Source organism: Dipodomys spectabilis, unplaced genomic scaffold (assembly GCF_019054845.1).
Source record: "Dipodomys spectabilis isolate Male_0828 unplaced genomic scaffold, ASM1905484v1 ptg000414l, whole genome shotgun sequence".
Taxonomy (NCBI): Eukaryota; Metazoa; Chordata; class Mammalia; order Rodentia; family Heteromyidae; genus Dipodomys; species Dipodomys spectabilis.
The window spans coordinates 5,057,895-5,073,623 of record NW_024871091.1 but is presented as its reverse complement, the minus strand read 5'-3'; the positions used below and the strand labels follow the sequence as shown (position 1 = coordinate 5,073,623).

At 40.0% G+C, this 15,729-nt stretch overlaps 1 protein-coding gene across 1 annotated transcript; it reads left to right on the top strand.

The window, feature by feature from the left end:
• Nucleotides 1-596: 596 nt before the first annotated feature.
• Nucleotides 597-15,099, top strand: Cd40lg (CD40 ligand). The gene is made up of 5 exons (XM_042667594.1): nt 597-822; nt 2,576-2,707; nt 7,032-7,089; nt 10,579-10,641; nt 13,842-15,099. The coding sequence occupies exons 1-5, from the start codon at nt 667-669 to the stop codon at nt 14,216-14,218; spliced, it is 786 nt and encodes a 261-aa protein (XP_042523528.1). The 5' UTR covers nt 597-666; the 3' UTR covers nt 14,219-15,099.
• Nucleotides 15,100-15,729: the final 630 nt, after the last annotated feature.

Here is a 15,729-nt window from a genome sequence, read left to right as displayed (position 1 = left end):
ATTTTCCCCACATTATCTCTTCTGCTAAATTCTATTTAATAAATGTTAGGACTTTTTTTTTACTCATGGTATGTACCACTGATTTGTAAAACGATCTGGATTTCTTTTAGTTTAGAAATGAAAAACAGTAAACTCTTGAAAGGCAATTACCTGGTAGTACATCAGTCACAAAAAACAATCCAAATTTGTGTTAATATTTGGGTTTTTTTCCCCTTCTACCATGTTCCTGCTTTATATTAGTAAGATGGAAATTGAAATAAATTCATTGCTGATGGATTAATTTGTCACTTTCCTTGAAACTGGCGAACCCCCAAAGTTAGACAGCAATAGGAAAAAAACTGCCATTGTCTGTTAAGAAGTGTCAGACATTTCAAGGCAAGAATGAATGTATGGAAGAAGAAACTTGTTTCTTCTTTACTAACAAAAGGGAAAGGCTGGAAGTCAATGATATGGGTGTCATTTAAATTTAAAAAAAAAAAAAAAAAAACCTTTACGTAACTTTTTCTCTGGGAGAGAAGACTACGAAGCACATTTTCCAGGAAGTGTGGGCTGTGACGATTGTGCGCTCTTAACTAATCCTGAGTAAGGCGGCCAACTTTGACAGTCTTCTCATGCTGTTTCTGTCACCTTCTTGGTCAGAAGATACTATTTCAACTTAAACTCAGAATGATCGAAACATACAGCCAACCTTCTCCTCGATCGGTTGCCCCTGGACTGCCCACTAGCATGAAAATTTTTATGTATTTACTTACTATTTTTCTCATCACCCAGATGATTGGATCGGCACTTTTTGCTGTGTATCTTCATAGAAGGTTGGACAAGGTAAGACAAATATCAAATCTTTAGCAATGATACCAGGGGTGTTATGAATTGGTAAATTGGTTGATTTTTACTTCTACCTAAAGATAATAGGCAATGGTAAAAATCCAAGTAGATGGATTGTTTTATGTTATTTAACAACTGTGGTCTAGTCAGTGGGGTCTCAGATTCTTCCTCTGGGGTTAGTCAGGTTCTGCCCCTACCAGCTCTATGATCCAGGGCAATTTACTTCAGATTTCTATGCCTCAGTTTCCACACTTGTAAAATGTAAATGGTTGTGATACCCACACCATAGATTAAATGAGTCTAGCCTTGCAAAGCACTTAAAACAGCATCTGAAACGTAATGTTATGTGAGCTCTATCTATAATTCTTAACTAATGTTTTACTTTAACAAAAAAAAAACATTGTTTTTTGATGGAGAGTTTTACATTTTGGATTTCTACCTAGGAAAAGAGTACATCCATTTGATCTGAAATTTCATAGTGTTTCAGATAAGTCCCTAAATTCACAGTTTTCTAGTAAATATAGTATTCTGTGAGTCTTCAAATGCCAAGTCTTCTTCAGTGGCCAGCCGTTCAGTGTCACTCTGAACAGCTTTACCTTCTTAAATGACTGGATTTGCAGGAACAAAAGAAGAGATTGATTTAACAGGGTTTTCATATTGTTCGAAAAAGACAGCATGGGGATTGTCCCTGCTTCCAATTTTCATTTGTCTACTGTATTGACAAACACCCATCCTAGATGAATATGAGAAAATGAATCAAGTACCTGGCTGTCCCTAAAAGTCCGCACATGGAACTATGGCCAGGCAGAAGCATCTAGATGACTGCATTTTCTCTGGGTTCCTTGGCCGTCTTCTCTTGAGACAAAGACATAGAATTAAAGTCATGAAGTTTTCTCTCAGTGTAAGACAATATAGTGAGAATGGGAGCAACCCATTACATTATCAAGTTTTAGGTTTCAGTGCTGAGAAGAGATGTGTTCTGAATGCGGTCTCTTGTTGTCAGTGTTTGGAATGCTGGCCTCTATTGATCAAATGCCTAGAAATAGGCCTGGCCTCCAAGGGGAAAATAGTGATAGGCCAGAAGATTTAGATGTGCCCTCAAGGAGAACCATAACCGCTGGCTGCCTGGACCTTTTCTTGAATGATGTTAAAAATCTACTCTTAAAAGTAGAAAATGGAATGGAATTAGTTGATAATGCAAGTGAATTTCTTACATTTAATTAATTACTAAGGCATTGGAAAAGAAAATATCTCATTAACTCTAGGGATGAGGGGTGATTTGTTTAAAAGTACTTCTAAAAAAAGGAGAATAGTGTAATTAAAATTCAAAATTGGTGGACCCATGTTACAAATTACCTTCTTTTGAAAGCACTATATAAGGAACACTAAAACGAAGTGGGCAAATTAGCTCAGCAGAAAAGTATTTTATAGGCTAACAGGAAATTCGACAATTATAGATTATTGCTGCTATGGCCTATTAAAAAAATATATATTGTGATGAAAGTTCCTCAGAATAGCTGTGATTTCTATCCCCAGACACAGATAATATGATACCTTAATCACTGGCTTTTGTAGATTTTTCAATGGCAAGTACCAAATAGAGATGATCCAGTATAATAGCTCCTAATACTCCCTATTGATGCTTTCAAAGGCCTCCTCTTGTTGTGCCACAGGAGGGAATGTGGAGGTAAATGTCATTAGCTGCATTCTCCCGAATGATATTTTTCTTATCCTGGTTATTTCAAAACAGATAGAAGATGAAAGGAATCTGCATGAGGATTTTGTATTCATGAAAACGCTACAGAGATGCAGGAGAGGAGAAGGATCATTATCTTTGCTGAACTGTGAAGAAATTAGAAGCCAGTTTGAAGGCTTTGTCAAGGTAAGGCACTCAGCTATTTAGAAAAGTCAGTGAAAAGTTTTACTACATTATTTTTAGATCAGGAATTGAAATTTAGCAATGTAAATGTTTGAGTTGTTATACACATGCAGAAATACTCACATATATAAGCATGTATATGTGTGTATATGCATGCGTGTATATGTATGTTAGCATTGTGTACATGTGTACATGGGTATGTGAGTATATGCATATATTTCATAGGCATGAATTTGAGTGCATGTATGCATCACGGAAAGCAAAAATGAAGCTAAACCTTTATGTTGAAAAGGAGATTTGGAAATGTGCACACTCCTACTTGGATAGAAATCAATATTCTCTCTCTAGGAGAGAATGTACACTTCCCTTTGGGCACACATGTATTCATGAACTCACATTAGTGGCCATTTTAGATATACCAAGTTGGTTTTGTTTCATTTTATGTGTATATGCTTTTGGTGCATTTTATACTTGAGTTTAACCAAAAGGGTGAAAAATACATTTTGGGTGGGGATTTTTTTTGTCGGTCGTGGGGCTTGAACTCTGGGCCTGGGCACTATCCCTCAGCTCTTCAGCTCAAGGCTTGAGCCATAACACCACTTCCGGTTTTCTGGTGGCTTATTGGAGATTAGTCTCATGGCCTTTCCTGCCCAGGCTGGTTTTGTCCCGCAGTCCTCAGATCTCAGCCTCCTGAGTAGGTAGGATTACAGGCATGTGCCACCGACGCCCAGCTTGGGTGGGGATTCTTGTTTTCTCTTGCTTTTTTCTTCTTGAGACAAGGGTTCATTCCATAGCCCAGGCTGACATGGAACTCGCTATTTCTTTGCCTCAATATCCTGAGTACTGGCATTATAAGTGAGCAGCACAGCACTAGAGATGCTTCTTTTTCACCACTCAGTGTCTTTCTATGCAGACTTTATTAAGTCTTCCCACTGTGCTGCCATGGTCCAATCTTCACTTGGTAGAAAAGTAATGACCATTGGCTGCTGTCATGTTGACAAGCCACAAGTGAAGGCATTGCTTATTCGGGGACTAGTAGGGACTCAAGAATCAACACAATATTCAGTGCTTATCCAATAATGTAATTTCAAATGCTATGGAAGTGAGACCTTTCCCTTCGTTGTGAGGAAGGGGAGCAGGGAATGGGTAATGGTATTCTCAGTGTCATTCAAACCAGACCCCGTATAAAACCACTTGCTCATAAAGCCACTCTAGAGCCAACCCTAATCACACACAGACAAGTTCTGAAGTCTTCTAACCCATCAGGCTGTCAGCACTTAAAGAAACTAATGATTGTGGCCTATACTGGATATGTAAAATGAGAATTTTTAGAGCCTTTCCACTAATTTGGTCCCAGAATTGTGTGGTCAATGAATTTTTTTTCTTTCCTAAGAACATCAAGTATGCGTGCGCTCTCTCTCTCTCTCTCTCTCTCTCTCTTTCTCTTTCTCTCTCTGTCCATTTTCTTCTCCAAACACTGAATCAAATGTCCTTAGCCATCAACTCGCTTTAGGGCTAACCTAGGGATACTGCTCTATCAAGAGGGTGAGCGTCTGAATAAACCAATGGAGATGAGTTCTCGTGGAAAAAGTAGAATGTGATAAAGAATAAGATCTCATTTTCGGAATGTATTCCTACTTGTCTGTACTGTCATCAGTGTGTAACAGTACAAATTAATTCACTTACAAAGACAGAGTTTATTTCCTGTCACTATTCCCTACAGAATGCAGCTCACAACTACAGCTTCAGGTACTTAACACTAGTCTAGGGTTCAAACGAAACCCCTAATCCTTTATGGACTAGCCAGCTTAAGAAATAATTTGAACTGCTCGATTCTTACAAGATTCAGAAGTGGTGCAAATTATACTGTGGATAAAGTCATACTCAAAACAATGGTTAATAATCCAACTAGAAGATAAAATATGCTTGGCCATGCAACTTTGGCTGAATGATTTCACCTTAGTGGGCCTCCATTTTCTCATAAATAGTTTAAGAGAGTGGAGATTGTCTGTAGTGGTATTATCAGCTCTGACATTCTGTAATTATGTGATCAGCTTGTTGGTTTATTCAGATGGATGCCCTGTCACTTGATACACAGCTGCACTCCCACACCATACCTAAGTGAGCTAATGGCTGAGGGCATTGGACTCGTCTTCTACCACTGGTGTGGAGCCCTAGACAATGCCATGTGCACCTAAGGTGTGTACAATGCTTAGAGATAAAGCTCTGCAGCTACTTAATCTTCCTCAAATAACTGACCCCCTTGCCAATATCCATTGCCCCCAAATTTCTTACTCTGAAACAGTGCTGGGGACCTTTGTTTTTAATCCAATAGGGTGACTACAGAATAACTCTAGATTGGATTTATACTTTCTGCTAGCATTAGCAAGCTTCCTTTCTAGGCTACTGTCCGGCTAGTCCAGAGCAACTTCGAGTTTAAATTTGAGGGTTTGAAGTCACAGGGTTTGATGCGATTTTAGAAATCATCACATCCAATTTTCAGTTCACAGAACTTTAGTCTTCTCCTCACTATCCCTGCATGGGGTCACCCAATGTCAACATAACTTTGTCACAGCAGACTGCGACAAGCTATCACTTTAAGGGGAAGATGGAGTTTGGGGTTTGTGTCAGGGTAAATGAGAGCATCATTTTAAACAGCATGTTCAGTGGAACTACGTCCATCCTTGGCATCTAGACCTCCTACTCAAGAGAAATAACTCATCCCATATTTTCTCTTCCTGTTGAGGTGGAGACAGAAAGAAGAAAACAAGACTCTAGGGAGTATGGCTTGTGGGGCCGGGGGGGGGGGCAGTTCACAAAAAGTCAAAGCTAGGTGCATAAAAAATGAACTGCTGACTTCACGTTTTTATTTTGGCCAAGCCTTCACACCCAGCCTTCAAAGTGTCTCAACCTCAATCATCACACATTAGTGTTCACAAAGACTCTAGTCATTTGTTTGCTCACTATCTCACACTTTCCTGTGGCCGCCTTTTCATAGTACCCACTTCAGCTCAAATGGAAAGTCGAAGCTCTGTAGCCCATGTAATCACTTTGAGGCTCGGGTTCCCCATGGGGCTCTGTGACTTATGCCCTCACACCTGCCAAGGTAGCTTAACCTACAGTTGCAACATACATTCCTTCTAGGGGAGGAATGCGAAAGAAGAGCAATTGAGTCCAGAAATGGAAGGGCTCATAGGACTTTGATGACTAGGAGATGTGAAAGTTTTGCTTTTTTCCTCTTTGTGTACAGATTACAGGAGATAGGTGAAGTTGAGCCAAGCTTAAGAATGTAATTGCCTACGTTCTAGTCTTGGTTCAAGCCTCACTCTCTGGAAGTGATCTCATACTATCCAATTAAGATCTCCAGGCCTTTTGTTCAGCCTCTTTTTTTTTTTTTGGTCCCAGTACCCATCCTCTCATTCTGGCTTGGCTTTTTTGCACTCTACCACTTGAGCCACACCTTTTCTTTCAGTTTTTTTTTTTTTTTTTTTGCTAGTTAGTTGGAGATAAGACTTTTCTGCTCCAGTTGGCTTTGAACAGTGATCCTCAGATCTCATCCTCCCACATACTTAGGATTATATGTACCCAGGCTCTTTAGCCTTTATTAGCCTTCAGACTTTGTTAAAGAACGTCCCTCTAGCTCCTTTTAAATCCTTCGATATCTCTTGAGTTTATAAATAAATCCTCTAAGATGTGCTGCATTTGCCTTCCAACATCAGTGACATTGGAATATGACTTGTGTTTCCTAAATCTGGATTATTCTCAATAAAGGTAGTCTATTCAAGGCAGCCATCAACAAGATCTCTCAAGCCCATTGAAAAGGAAAACAAACTTTAACATGTTAGAGGGGCTTTTCATAGTCTGAAATTTCTTTCCCAAGATCCAACTTACATTTGCAGAACAATTTAATTCTAGTAGAATCGTAGTATGCTTGTGTTTAATAACATTCCATATACCACTTCCTAAGAAAGATGCATTTCCTCATTCAGCATTGTCAATACTTGTCAAAGCCAAAGCTAGGGAGGTCGAGGTCATAGGAAGGGTCAGTATCACAGCCTCTGGTCTGGAGCAAGCACTGGAATAGAGATAATAAGACCTGGATTTTGTTTCCAGATTCTCCCCCTGGGATTTCTGGGCTGTCAGCTCATCTGTCAGAGCCATGGGCTCCCAATCCATATGATATAATTAATGACAGTACCTTAGTCTCTGTAATAATCCTCCCTCGCAACACACACAGAGTAATGACAGATGCCGCATGAATGTTACCTCTAAAACCCCATGGCAGAGCTCCTATCAAAATGACCTTTTGCAATGATTCTTCTTTCAGGATATAATGCTAAACAAAAAGCAGACGCAAAAAGAAAACAGCTTTGAAATGCAAAAAGGTAGGTTGCAATTTGTCCATTCCTATGCATGCTTAAAACATGAAGGAAGGAGTCTTTAACTTCCACTTCCTAAGCAGGAAATGTTATTTCTTTGTATCTCCCTTTATTTCACTTTATACTAAAATACATCCTTGCTAAAACTTAAAAAGAAATAAAAGCATAAAAGTAAGCTTTGAACTGATCATATTAAATAACCCTTTTAGCCCTAGAAATAAAATTGTCAAATGGATACTTTTTGTGATCCCTATGATCAAGAAAGTTTCAATGATTCAAATGAATCCCTATAATTCATTTGTACACCCATATTTATGGGGAAGGCTATGCTCCTCTAATGCTAATAATACCAATTATAAAGAAATTATAGCATATTCAGTATTTTAAATAACCATACAGCCTGGAAGCATCTTCAGTGGTGACATAAGAAAGCCATCATTTGTTAGAACTAGCATTTGTCAGCTTTTCATGAGGAGTAGTGCCTAGCAGATTCTCTGGAATCAATATGTGACTGTGTGATAATGTTCGAATCATTGTCCTATACTTGAAGTCAGAGTGTCTGGAACATCTTAAGGTTAGAAAATAAACTTGATGCCTCTCAAATCCAGCACAATCTTCTGTAAAACAGTATTGACCATCTGGCCTCTTCTCAATATGTCTAGGGATGAGATAATTTTACCACATAAGCTATTCTGGTTAATCTTTGAACAACTCTAATAATTACAGTACAACTATTATACTTCTCCAGAAAAGTCTTTCTTCCTCAACTCAAATTTTATTGTGTAATCTCCACTCACTGGTTTTAGTTCTGGTCTTGGAGGCCTTACCAAATAAAGAATAATTCTTGCCAGGGGCTGGTAGTTCACTTATAATCCTAGCTACACAGGATGCTGAGATCTAAGGATCACAGATCAAAGCCAGCCTGGGCAGGAAAGTCCATGCAACTCTTATCTCCAATTAACCACCAGAAAACCAGAAATAGAGATGTGGTTCAAAATGATAGAGCACTAACTTTGAGCAAAAAAGCTCAGGGACAGCGCCCAGGCCCTGAGTTCAAGACCCAGGACCGACAAAAAAAAAAAAAGAATAATTCTTCTCCTATATACCAGAAGTCCAGACATTGAAGACAGTAATCATGTCACCTAAGCTTTGGTTGAACTTTTTCTTCTCCAGGCCAAATATAACTGATGTCTTCCACTGGTCCTCTTACGACCCTATCTAGGTTTTCTCTTGTTCATTTCAGAATATAGCACCTGAAACTAACCCAAAAATTGCTGAAGTGATCTGAGCAGCAAAGAAGGAAAGAGAGTTATTGGAGAGCATAATGCTATGGTTTGAGTGAATCTAATGCACACAAAGAAATGTATACATACAGAGATGTTGGGGCCATTTTCTATGTTGGTGCTATTTTCTAAGGCAAAGTGAATGCTCAGAACTTGCCTTTGCCATTAGCCTCAAAAGACATTAGGGTAGTACCATGCTACCTATAAATTTCAGTGAAATCTAAGCGAATAGGTTTTGCAGATGCTGCAAATAGTCTTCAGGAACACCATTAACATCCACACTGATCTTTCATATCATATGTGATGAGAAAAATTATAACACATCTACAAAGATTTTTTTTCCTTCTTAAAATTTTATTTCAGCTGGGCACTGGGGTCCATGCTTGTAATCCTAGCTATCCAAGAGGTTGAAATGTGAGGATTGTGGTTCAAAGCCAGTACTTATCTCCAATTAACCCCCTCAAAAAAATAGAAGTCGTTCTGTGGCTCAAATGGTAGAGCACTACCTTTGAGCACAAAGGGGCTCAGGGACAATACACAGGCCCTGAGCTCAAGACCCACAACCAGCAAAAAAAATTATTTCAATGTAACTATACTTACAGAAATATAATCATGTTGGTTAATAGAATGCAAGTTCAGGTTAACTTACCCTACCAAGTTCTACCAAAACATTGGCACATAGCTTAGTATTTTAAAAAATCACAATCTGAACTGGGCACTGATAATTCATGCCTATAATCCTAGCTTCTCAGGAGGCTGAGATCTGAGAATTGCAGTTTGAAGCCAGCCCTGGCAGGAAAGTTTGTGAAACTCTTATCTCCAACAAGGTCGAAAGTAGTGCTAGCCTTGAGCAAAAAGAAGCTCAGGGACAAAACCTAGGCCCTGATTTCTAAGCCCCAGGTCTGGCACATATACAAAAAAAAGGTACAATCTGATCTATTTTATCTACTACAAATGTATAAAAGGTCCTCTATCAAATGTTGCTAAAGCAGTATACCATTGGTTTACCTAAGAAAATAACACATATTGTACTGTAAATGCTTATTAAAATGTTGCAACAAAACATGGTTGTAGGGCTGGGAAGGTGGCTCAGTGGTAGAGTGCTTGCCTTGCATGCATGAGGCCCTGGGTTCGATTCCTCAGTACCACATAAGCAGAAAAAGCCCGAAGTGGGGCTGTGGCTCAAGTGCTAGAGCGCTAGCCTTGAGCTGAAGAGCTGAGGGACAGCGCCCAGGCCCAGACAAAACAAACAAGCAAAAAAAAAATAGTTGTAATGTTACAAGGACAGCTTACAAAGTACTATAACTAATGGATGTGGAAAGGGATGGAAAGGATCCTATGATATAGTTAATACTTCAGGCAGATTGTAAGTCTATGACAAAATTCAAATGAGTTCTTAAGTCCAAATTAACACTCAGATCACTTCACGTATTCAAATTAACAAGGAAACCCTGCAAAATAGCTTTAGGTTTTTTTTTTCTGATTTATGTAATGTAGACACTTAAACTTCTTCCCTCGCATCTCTAGCTTATCAGTGTGGAAGGAGTAGCCTACTACAATTATCTGCATTGAAAGGGGGGACATGAGATGAAGTCAACTCGGGTTTTAATGTGTTGTGTAGTGCAACCAGCTCGGCTGCTCACTGAAGCTAGAATTATAGGTGTGAATTATCAGTAGTTGTATAATGCAACAAGCTCATAACTGAAAAAATAAAACCTACCTTACAATCCCTTCTCTTTGAAGACCAGCACCTCTGATTAAGAAACAAGTATTTTACATGAGAGATGATTAATAGTCTGGCTAAATTCTGCTAAGCCAAATGAGACACCAAAAGCATCTTAGTAGCTCAGTGTTATGGACGTAGCTTGGGAGTCCACTAAGACCTCCAATGTATAGGGGATGCCCTAAAAGCAAAGTTTAAGGTAAGTTTAATGAAGACAAGGATTTTAGCCTATGTTGATTTATGCAAAGTGGAACTGCGTATTGAACAATAACTAGGTGAATGTAATCAATGGAAATACCTGATTCAATTATTAAGATACTAGAAACCAACTTTTTCCACAGTGGGAAGGATTACTGACCATTTTGTTCCTCCTTAAACATAAACTACTTCAGCACGGTCTCTAGGCACAGTTATAGAACTAGACCAAATAGCCCTGTGAGCAATTTTGAATTTCCTTTTCCTGATGGTTTTCTTTTGGTTTAATTTCAGGTGATCAGGATCCACAAACTGCAGCACATGTCATAAGTGAGGCCAGTGATAAAACAACACGTGGTAAGTCCTATAGCATCTAAATTTCAGCCACCATCTGGGGAAGAAAGGAACACTGAATCAATGCAATCTAATGACTTGGCCCTTCTCTTCCTCTGGGGACCAACATACACATTTACTTATAACATCACACATTTCCTTCTAACATCTCCCAAACGTTGTCTGTTGTCTTCAAAGTGGGCACAAATGCACAGACAGGACTTCGAAGGACAAAAGGAGGTGGGAAACAATCCCAGTGTTCTCACTATGTTCTTGTTCAATGGTGGATTCTAATGATGAATTACTAGGTAGAGAGACCATTATTCTGACAGCAGAGAAGAGGTGGCAGGGAGTGACCTCTGATTGGGACATCTCTCCTCCTAACCCCTCTTTACTGTGTATAAATGAGCCCCAGGGGGTCTTATCTGTCATCTGTCAATCCATGTATGATTAACCCCAGCCTCACTGGGGCCAACCTTGGGGAAATTAAAGGTAAAATCATTCTGTAAAGATCAATAGGTACCAAGACATTAGATTTTCCAATGAAGTAACACAGACGACATACTGTGATCTTTTCAACTCTGAAAGATTTTATTTCCATAGATGTTCTGCCATCATTCTAGCCCTTATATTCTACATGCCACCTCCAAATCTGTATCTGGCAAAAAACCTAGGGCTGGCGAATGTGTTGCATCTATAAACGGATGGAAACATGTACGCTAGCACAAAATCACTCATTTGCATAAGGGCAAAACCATCAAAGCAGCTTTTGAAAAATTCAGCAGAGCACTTTGGAATGGAGTTCTACATTTTCTTTTTCTGTCTCTGTCTTTGTTTCTGTCTCTTTCTCTCTGTCGCTCTCTCACAGAGAGAGAGAGAGAGAGAGAGAGAGAGAGAGAGAGAGAGAGAGAGAGCGCACGCATGCACTGAGAGGAAAAAAGGAAGCTACTGCCTCATCTCTGACATAGCTTGGGCTTCAGTGAGTGTAGCACATGCATGATTATCATGAATTGTGGTATGGAAGTAAGAGCACTGGATAGGGAGTCTTTAAACACTTGCGATTCAAGAGCCATGAACCACTTGCTGAGTGACTGTAGGCAAGGTATTTTAACTAGGATGTCGTTTCCTGCCTCATCTACTTCACAGGGTTGCTTTAAATATGAAATCAGCTAATTTGGAAGAAAGTTACACTGTCAAGTTAAACTATATCAGTAAAGGTGCCACTACCTATTTTACTTCACTGGAATTTAGATGTCAAGAGTGACATAAAGCTCCTCATTGATAATTCTGTCATATGCTCCTTTTCTCAGAGAATATACTTATGAGAGCACATCAAATTATATTGCCCTGTCCTTGGCAGCCATTCTCTTGACCCTGAAATTCTCTTCTGCATTGGATGACATGAAAGTACCCAGAATCATCTCCTCCTTGGTCTTTATCCACAAGTGCCTAAATTTTTGTTCTAAGATATACTTCATAAATTCAGATTCTCCCAAAAGATGAATGATATGAATGATATTGGCCCTATAATACTTTGTGCTCTACATTGCAGTAGGTATGCAGAGGTTAGGTGGAAAGACAATAATATTCCCCGTTTGCAGCTCAGCCCCAAATCTCTCATGATTTACCTGGTCCTGCTGCTACAAACTTGAACTACATGACATAGCAAGAACTGTACATTAGAATTTAACATAATAAACATAATGGACTGATATATAGAACCAAATGGCCTAGAAGTGGAAACATCATCAAGGAAGCACCCTTTCTGGAATGGCTTTGGGGGAGTGGGAACAGAAACATCTAATATGGCAAAAAGCCCCTCCATTACTAAATGATGCATCTTTTTTCTTCTTTTGTCGGTCATGGGGCTTGTACTCCGGGCCTGGGCACTGTCCCTCAGCAATTCAGCTCAAGGCTAGTGCTCTACCACTTGAGCCACAGCACCACTTCCAATTTTCTGGTGGTTAATTAGAGATGAGTCTCACAGACTTTCCTGTCCAGGGCTGGCTTTGAACCACAATCCTCAGATCTCAGCCTCCTGAATAGCTAGGATTACCGGCTAAATGATGCATCTTAACAGGAAGGTTATTGTGCCTTGAAAGACCATTGAATAATAATTTTCACAGAGCTCAAGGGAGCAAATACATCAATATTTTCTCTTCTCTCAATTCCTCCTCCATCCTCCACCAGCCAATCTAGCTCTCTGTGTAAGCTGAGATTTGTAATCAGGCACACATACCACTTTGAACCCACTCAACATCTCACTTGAGAAAATGGCTCACTGTTGGTAGGTACTCGGGCTTAGCCACAAGAATACGAGTAAGAGCTTTCAAGTTGGTGGCGCCCACTACACTGGCAGATCAAAACCCATAGTAAGATGAACGCACAGTTTATTTTCACACTTCCTTGTTTAATTTTAGGCCTTGCTGTGGGAGGCAGATTGAACTTACAGCAACACAATCAGGTGGGAAGAAATGGGGTCTTATTTGTGTGTGCCAAAACTAAGCTAGGTAGATTAGCAACTTAGTAAAATTCAAGGCAAGATATTCATGTTAATTATTAGAAAGGATTTTTTTGTCTGAATAGTTTGGTCTCTGTAATTTTATGAAATTTTGAAATAATTTGCACTTTCTTCATTCAAGGACAAATTGCTCTTAAAAGCTCAAAAGAAAGCTAGGGCTGGTATCAGTGGTTTATGCCTATAATCCTAGCTACTCAGGTGGCTGAGATCTGAGGATCATGGTTCAAAGCTAGCCCCAGGCAGGAAAGTCTTGGATACTCTTCTCTCCAATTAACCACCAGAAAACCAGAAGTGGCCTCTGTGGCTCAAGTAGTAGAGTACTCTCCTTGAGTTGAAGAGCTCAGAAACAGCACTCAGGCCCAGAGTTCAAGCCCCACAACTGACAAAAAAGAGTCAGGGACAGTGTCTGTGCTCCTGAGTTGAAGCCCCATGAATAGCACCCCATAAAAAAACTCAAGAGAGAGAGAAAAATTCACCATGATCTGTTTCTTTGTTTAATCTTCCCAAGTGTCAGAAAAGTGCTTGAAGAAAGCCCACAACTGAACATGCCTTTGACTGAAAAGCCTATGCTAATTTGTTATCCATAACCCCTCTTTGACTGTGAGGCTGGGAAAGAGCCTTGAGAAGCCATGCCTACTATTTCCTGTTAGAATGTGCATTATTCTCTGCTTCCTTTCCTCACAAATTTCCCTTTTTGTTACAGTTCTAAAATGGGCCGAGAAAGGATATTACACCATGAGCAACAAGTTGGTAACCCTTGACAATGGGAAACAGTTGACCATTAAAAGACAAGGACTCTATTATATCTACACCCAAGTTACCTTCTGTTCTAATAGAGATCGTTCGAGTCAAGATCCATTTATGGTCAGCCTCTGTCTGAGGTCCGCCAGTGGAACTGAGAGAATCTTACTCAGAGCAGCAAATGCCAACACTTCCTCCAAACCTTGTGGGCAACAATCCATTCACCTAGGAGGAGTATTTGATTTGCAAGCAAATGCTTCCATGTTTGTGAACGTGACTGATCCAAGCCAAGTGAACCATGGGACTGGCTTCACATCTTTTGGCCTACTCAAGCTCTGAAGAGTGCAAACTCCCAGGCTGCAGCGGGGTGAAGCTGGCAGACTTCTTAATATAGCAAAGCAGTTAGGGCCACCTCCTGTTGAACTGCCTATTTATAACCCTAGGACCTTCCTCACAGAGAACTATTTATTATGTACCCCGAGGCACATAGAGCTGGAATAAGTGAATTACAGGGTGGGTGGAACTCTAAGAGACTCTGCTCCATAAGAGCTTATTTTCTGAAATGGCAATCCCCACTGATGCAGATGTGCAGAAGATCCTATGAAATGACAAGGCCATGATGCACAGATAATTAGCTAAGTTCAATTGTGTTTCTTTACATTGTCTTTCAGTGATGATGCAGAAGGGAAACTGGAAGCTTCTGCTTACATTCTATTGTTATTCACTCTGGGTCCTTGTAGAGGAAGCCAGGACAGGCTCTACAAAGACCACCCATAAATAACCACCTTCATTCTCTCTCTCTCTCTCTCTCTCTCTCTCTCTCTCTGGGTCTCTCTTCACTCATTTTTGTTCTCTGGGTCACTTTATTTCTGAGTCTCTCTTTCTGGATCTCTCTCACTCTGTCTCTGTCTCTGTGTCTGTCTGTCTCTCTCTCTCTCTCTCTCTCTCTCTCTCTCACACACACACACACACACACACACACACACACAGAGTGGCAAGCTATTGCTAACTGGTTTTTTCCCCCTGTCCCTACCTACAGCACTATAGATTGGGGGTGGGGAGTGGGGAGAACAGCTCTGCACCTGCCCTCTCCTCACCAAAAAAAAATGACTGTATTTAAAGGAAATCTATTGTATCTCCCTGCACGCTCCATTGTTTTAGAGTGAATTTGTGATTATCTTGTTATTTATTTTTTGAATAATAAAGATTCCTTAACATTATTGTGGTCTTTTAGTACTAAATCCCTCAGCCAGGTTGAGGAAAGAGGGAGGAAGTATTTGAAGGAAATGTTGCCAACCTTTGTACTGTTTTCATCAAGAGGTCTCAAGCTTAGCACACAAAACAGCATTGTGGCTGCACAGTCTCTAGAAATCTGTGATAGCCTTTGATGGATGACATGGAAGCCTGGATTCCATGCAAGGCGATCTGAGGCTTGATTTCCAGCTTGCTCTGAAAAGCTTGCAGGAGATTGACAGTTTTCAAACCATTCACAGCCATGTGAGGGTAGAGGTTGTTAAGTAAGAAGAGTAGTATATCTTCGTAACAACTATCTAGGTGTTTCCATCTTAGGCAAGAAGAAGTACAGCTGACAGGCTGATGGTAAGGATTGGCCCCAGAATCTTCCACTAAAGCCAATGCATCATATGTCATCACCACCAATTGAGGAGTAGTTGGGGTAAGATGCCCAGAGTGACATATTTATCATCATTGATGGAGTGCCTTGTTTAAGATAAACACCCAAAGGTGAGTCGGATAGAGGGGAGAATATGATGCAAGTACAGTATATGCACGTAAGAAAAAATAGTATATAAAACCCATTAAAATATAAAAAAGGGGGGAAGGGAGGTAAG

What these genes read in the sequence shown, in the direction of transcription:
- Cd40lg (XM_042667594.1), top strand. Translation starts at nt 667, where the DNA reads ATGATCGAAACATACAGCCAACCTTCTCCTCGATCGGTTGCCCCTGGA. An exon ending in AGTTTGAAGGCTTTGTCAAG is followed by an intron (nt 2,708 to 7,031) that starts GTAAGGCACTCA and finishes TTCTTCTTTCAG; the next exon opens with GATATAATGCTAAACAAAAA. An exon ending in CAGTGATAAAACAACACGTG is followed by an intron (nt 10,642 to 13,841) that starts GTAAGTCCTATA and finishes TTTTTGTTACAG; the next exon opens with TTCTAAAATGGGCCGAGAAA.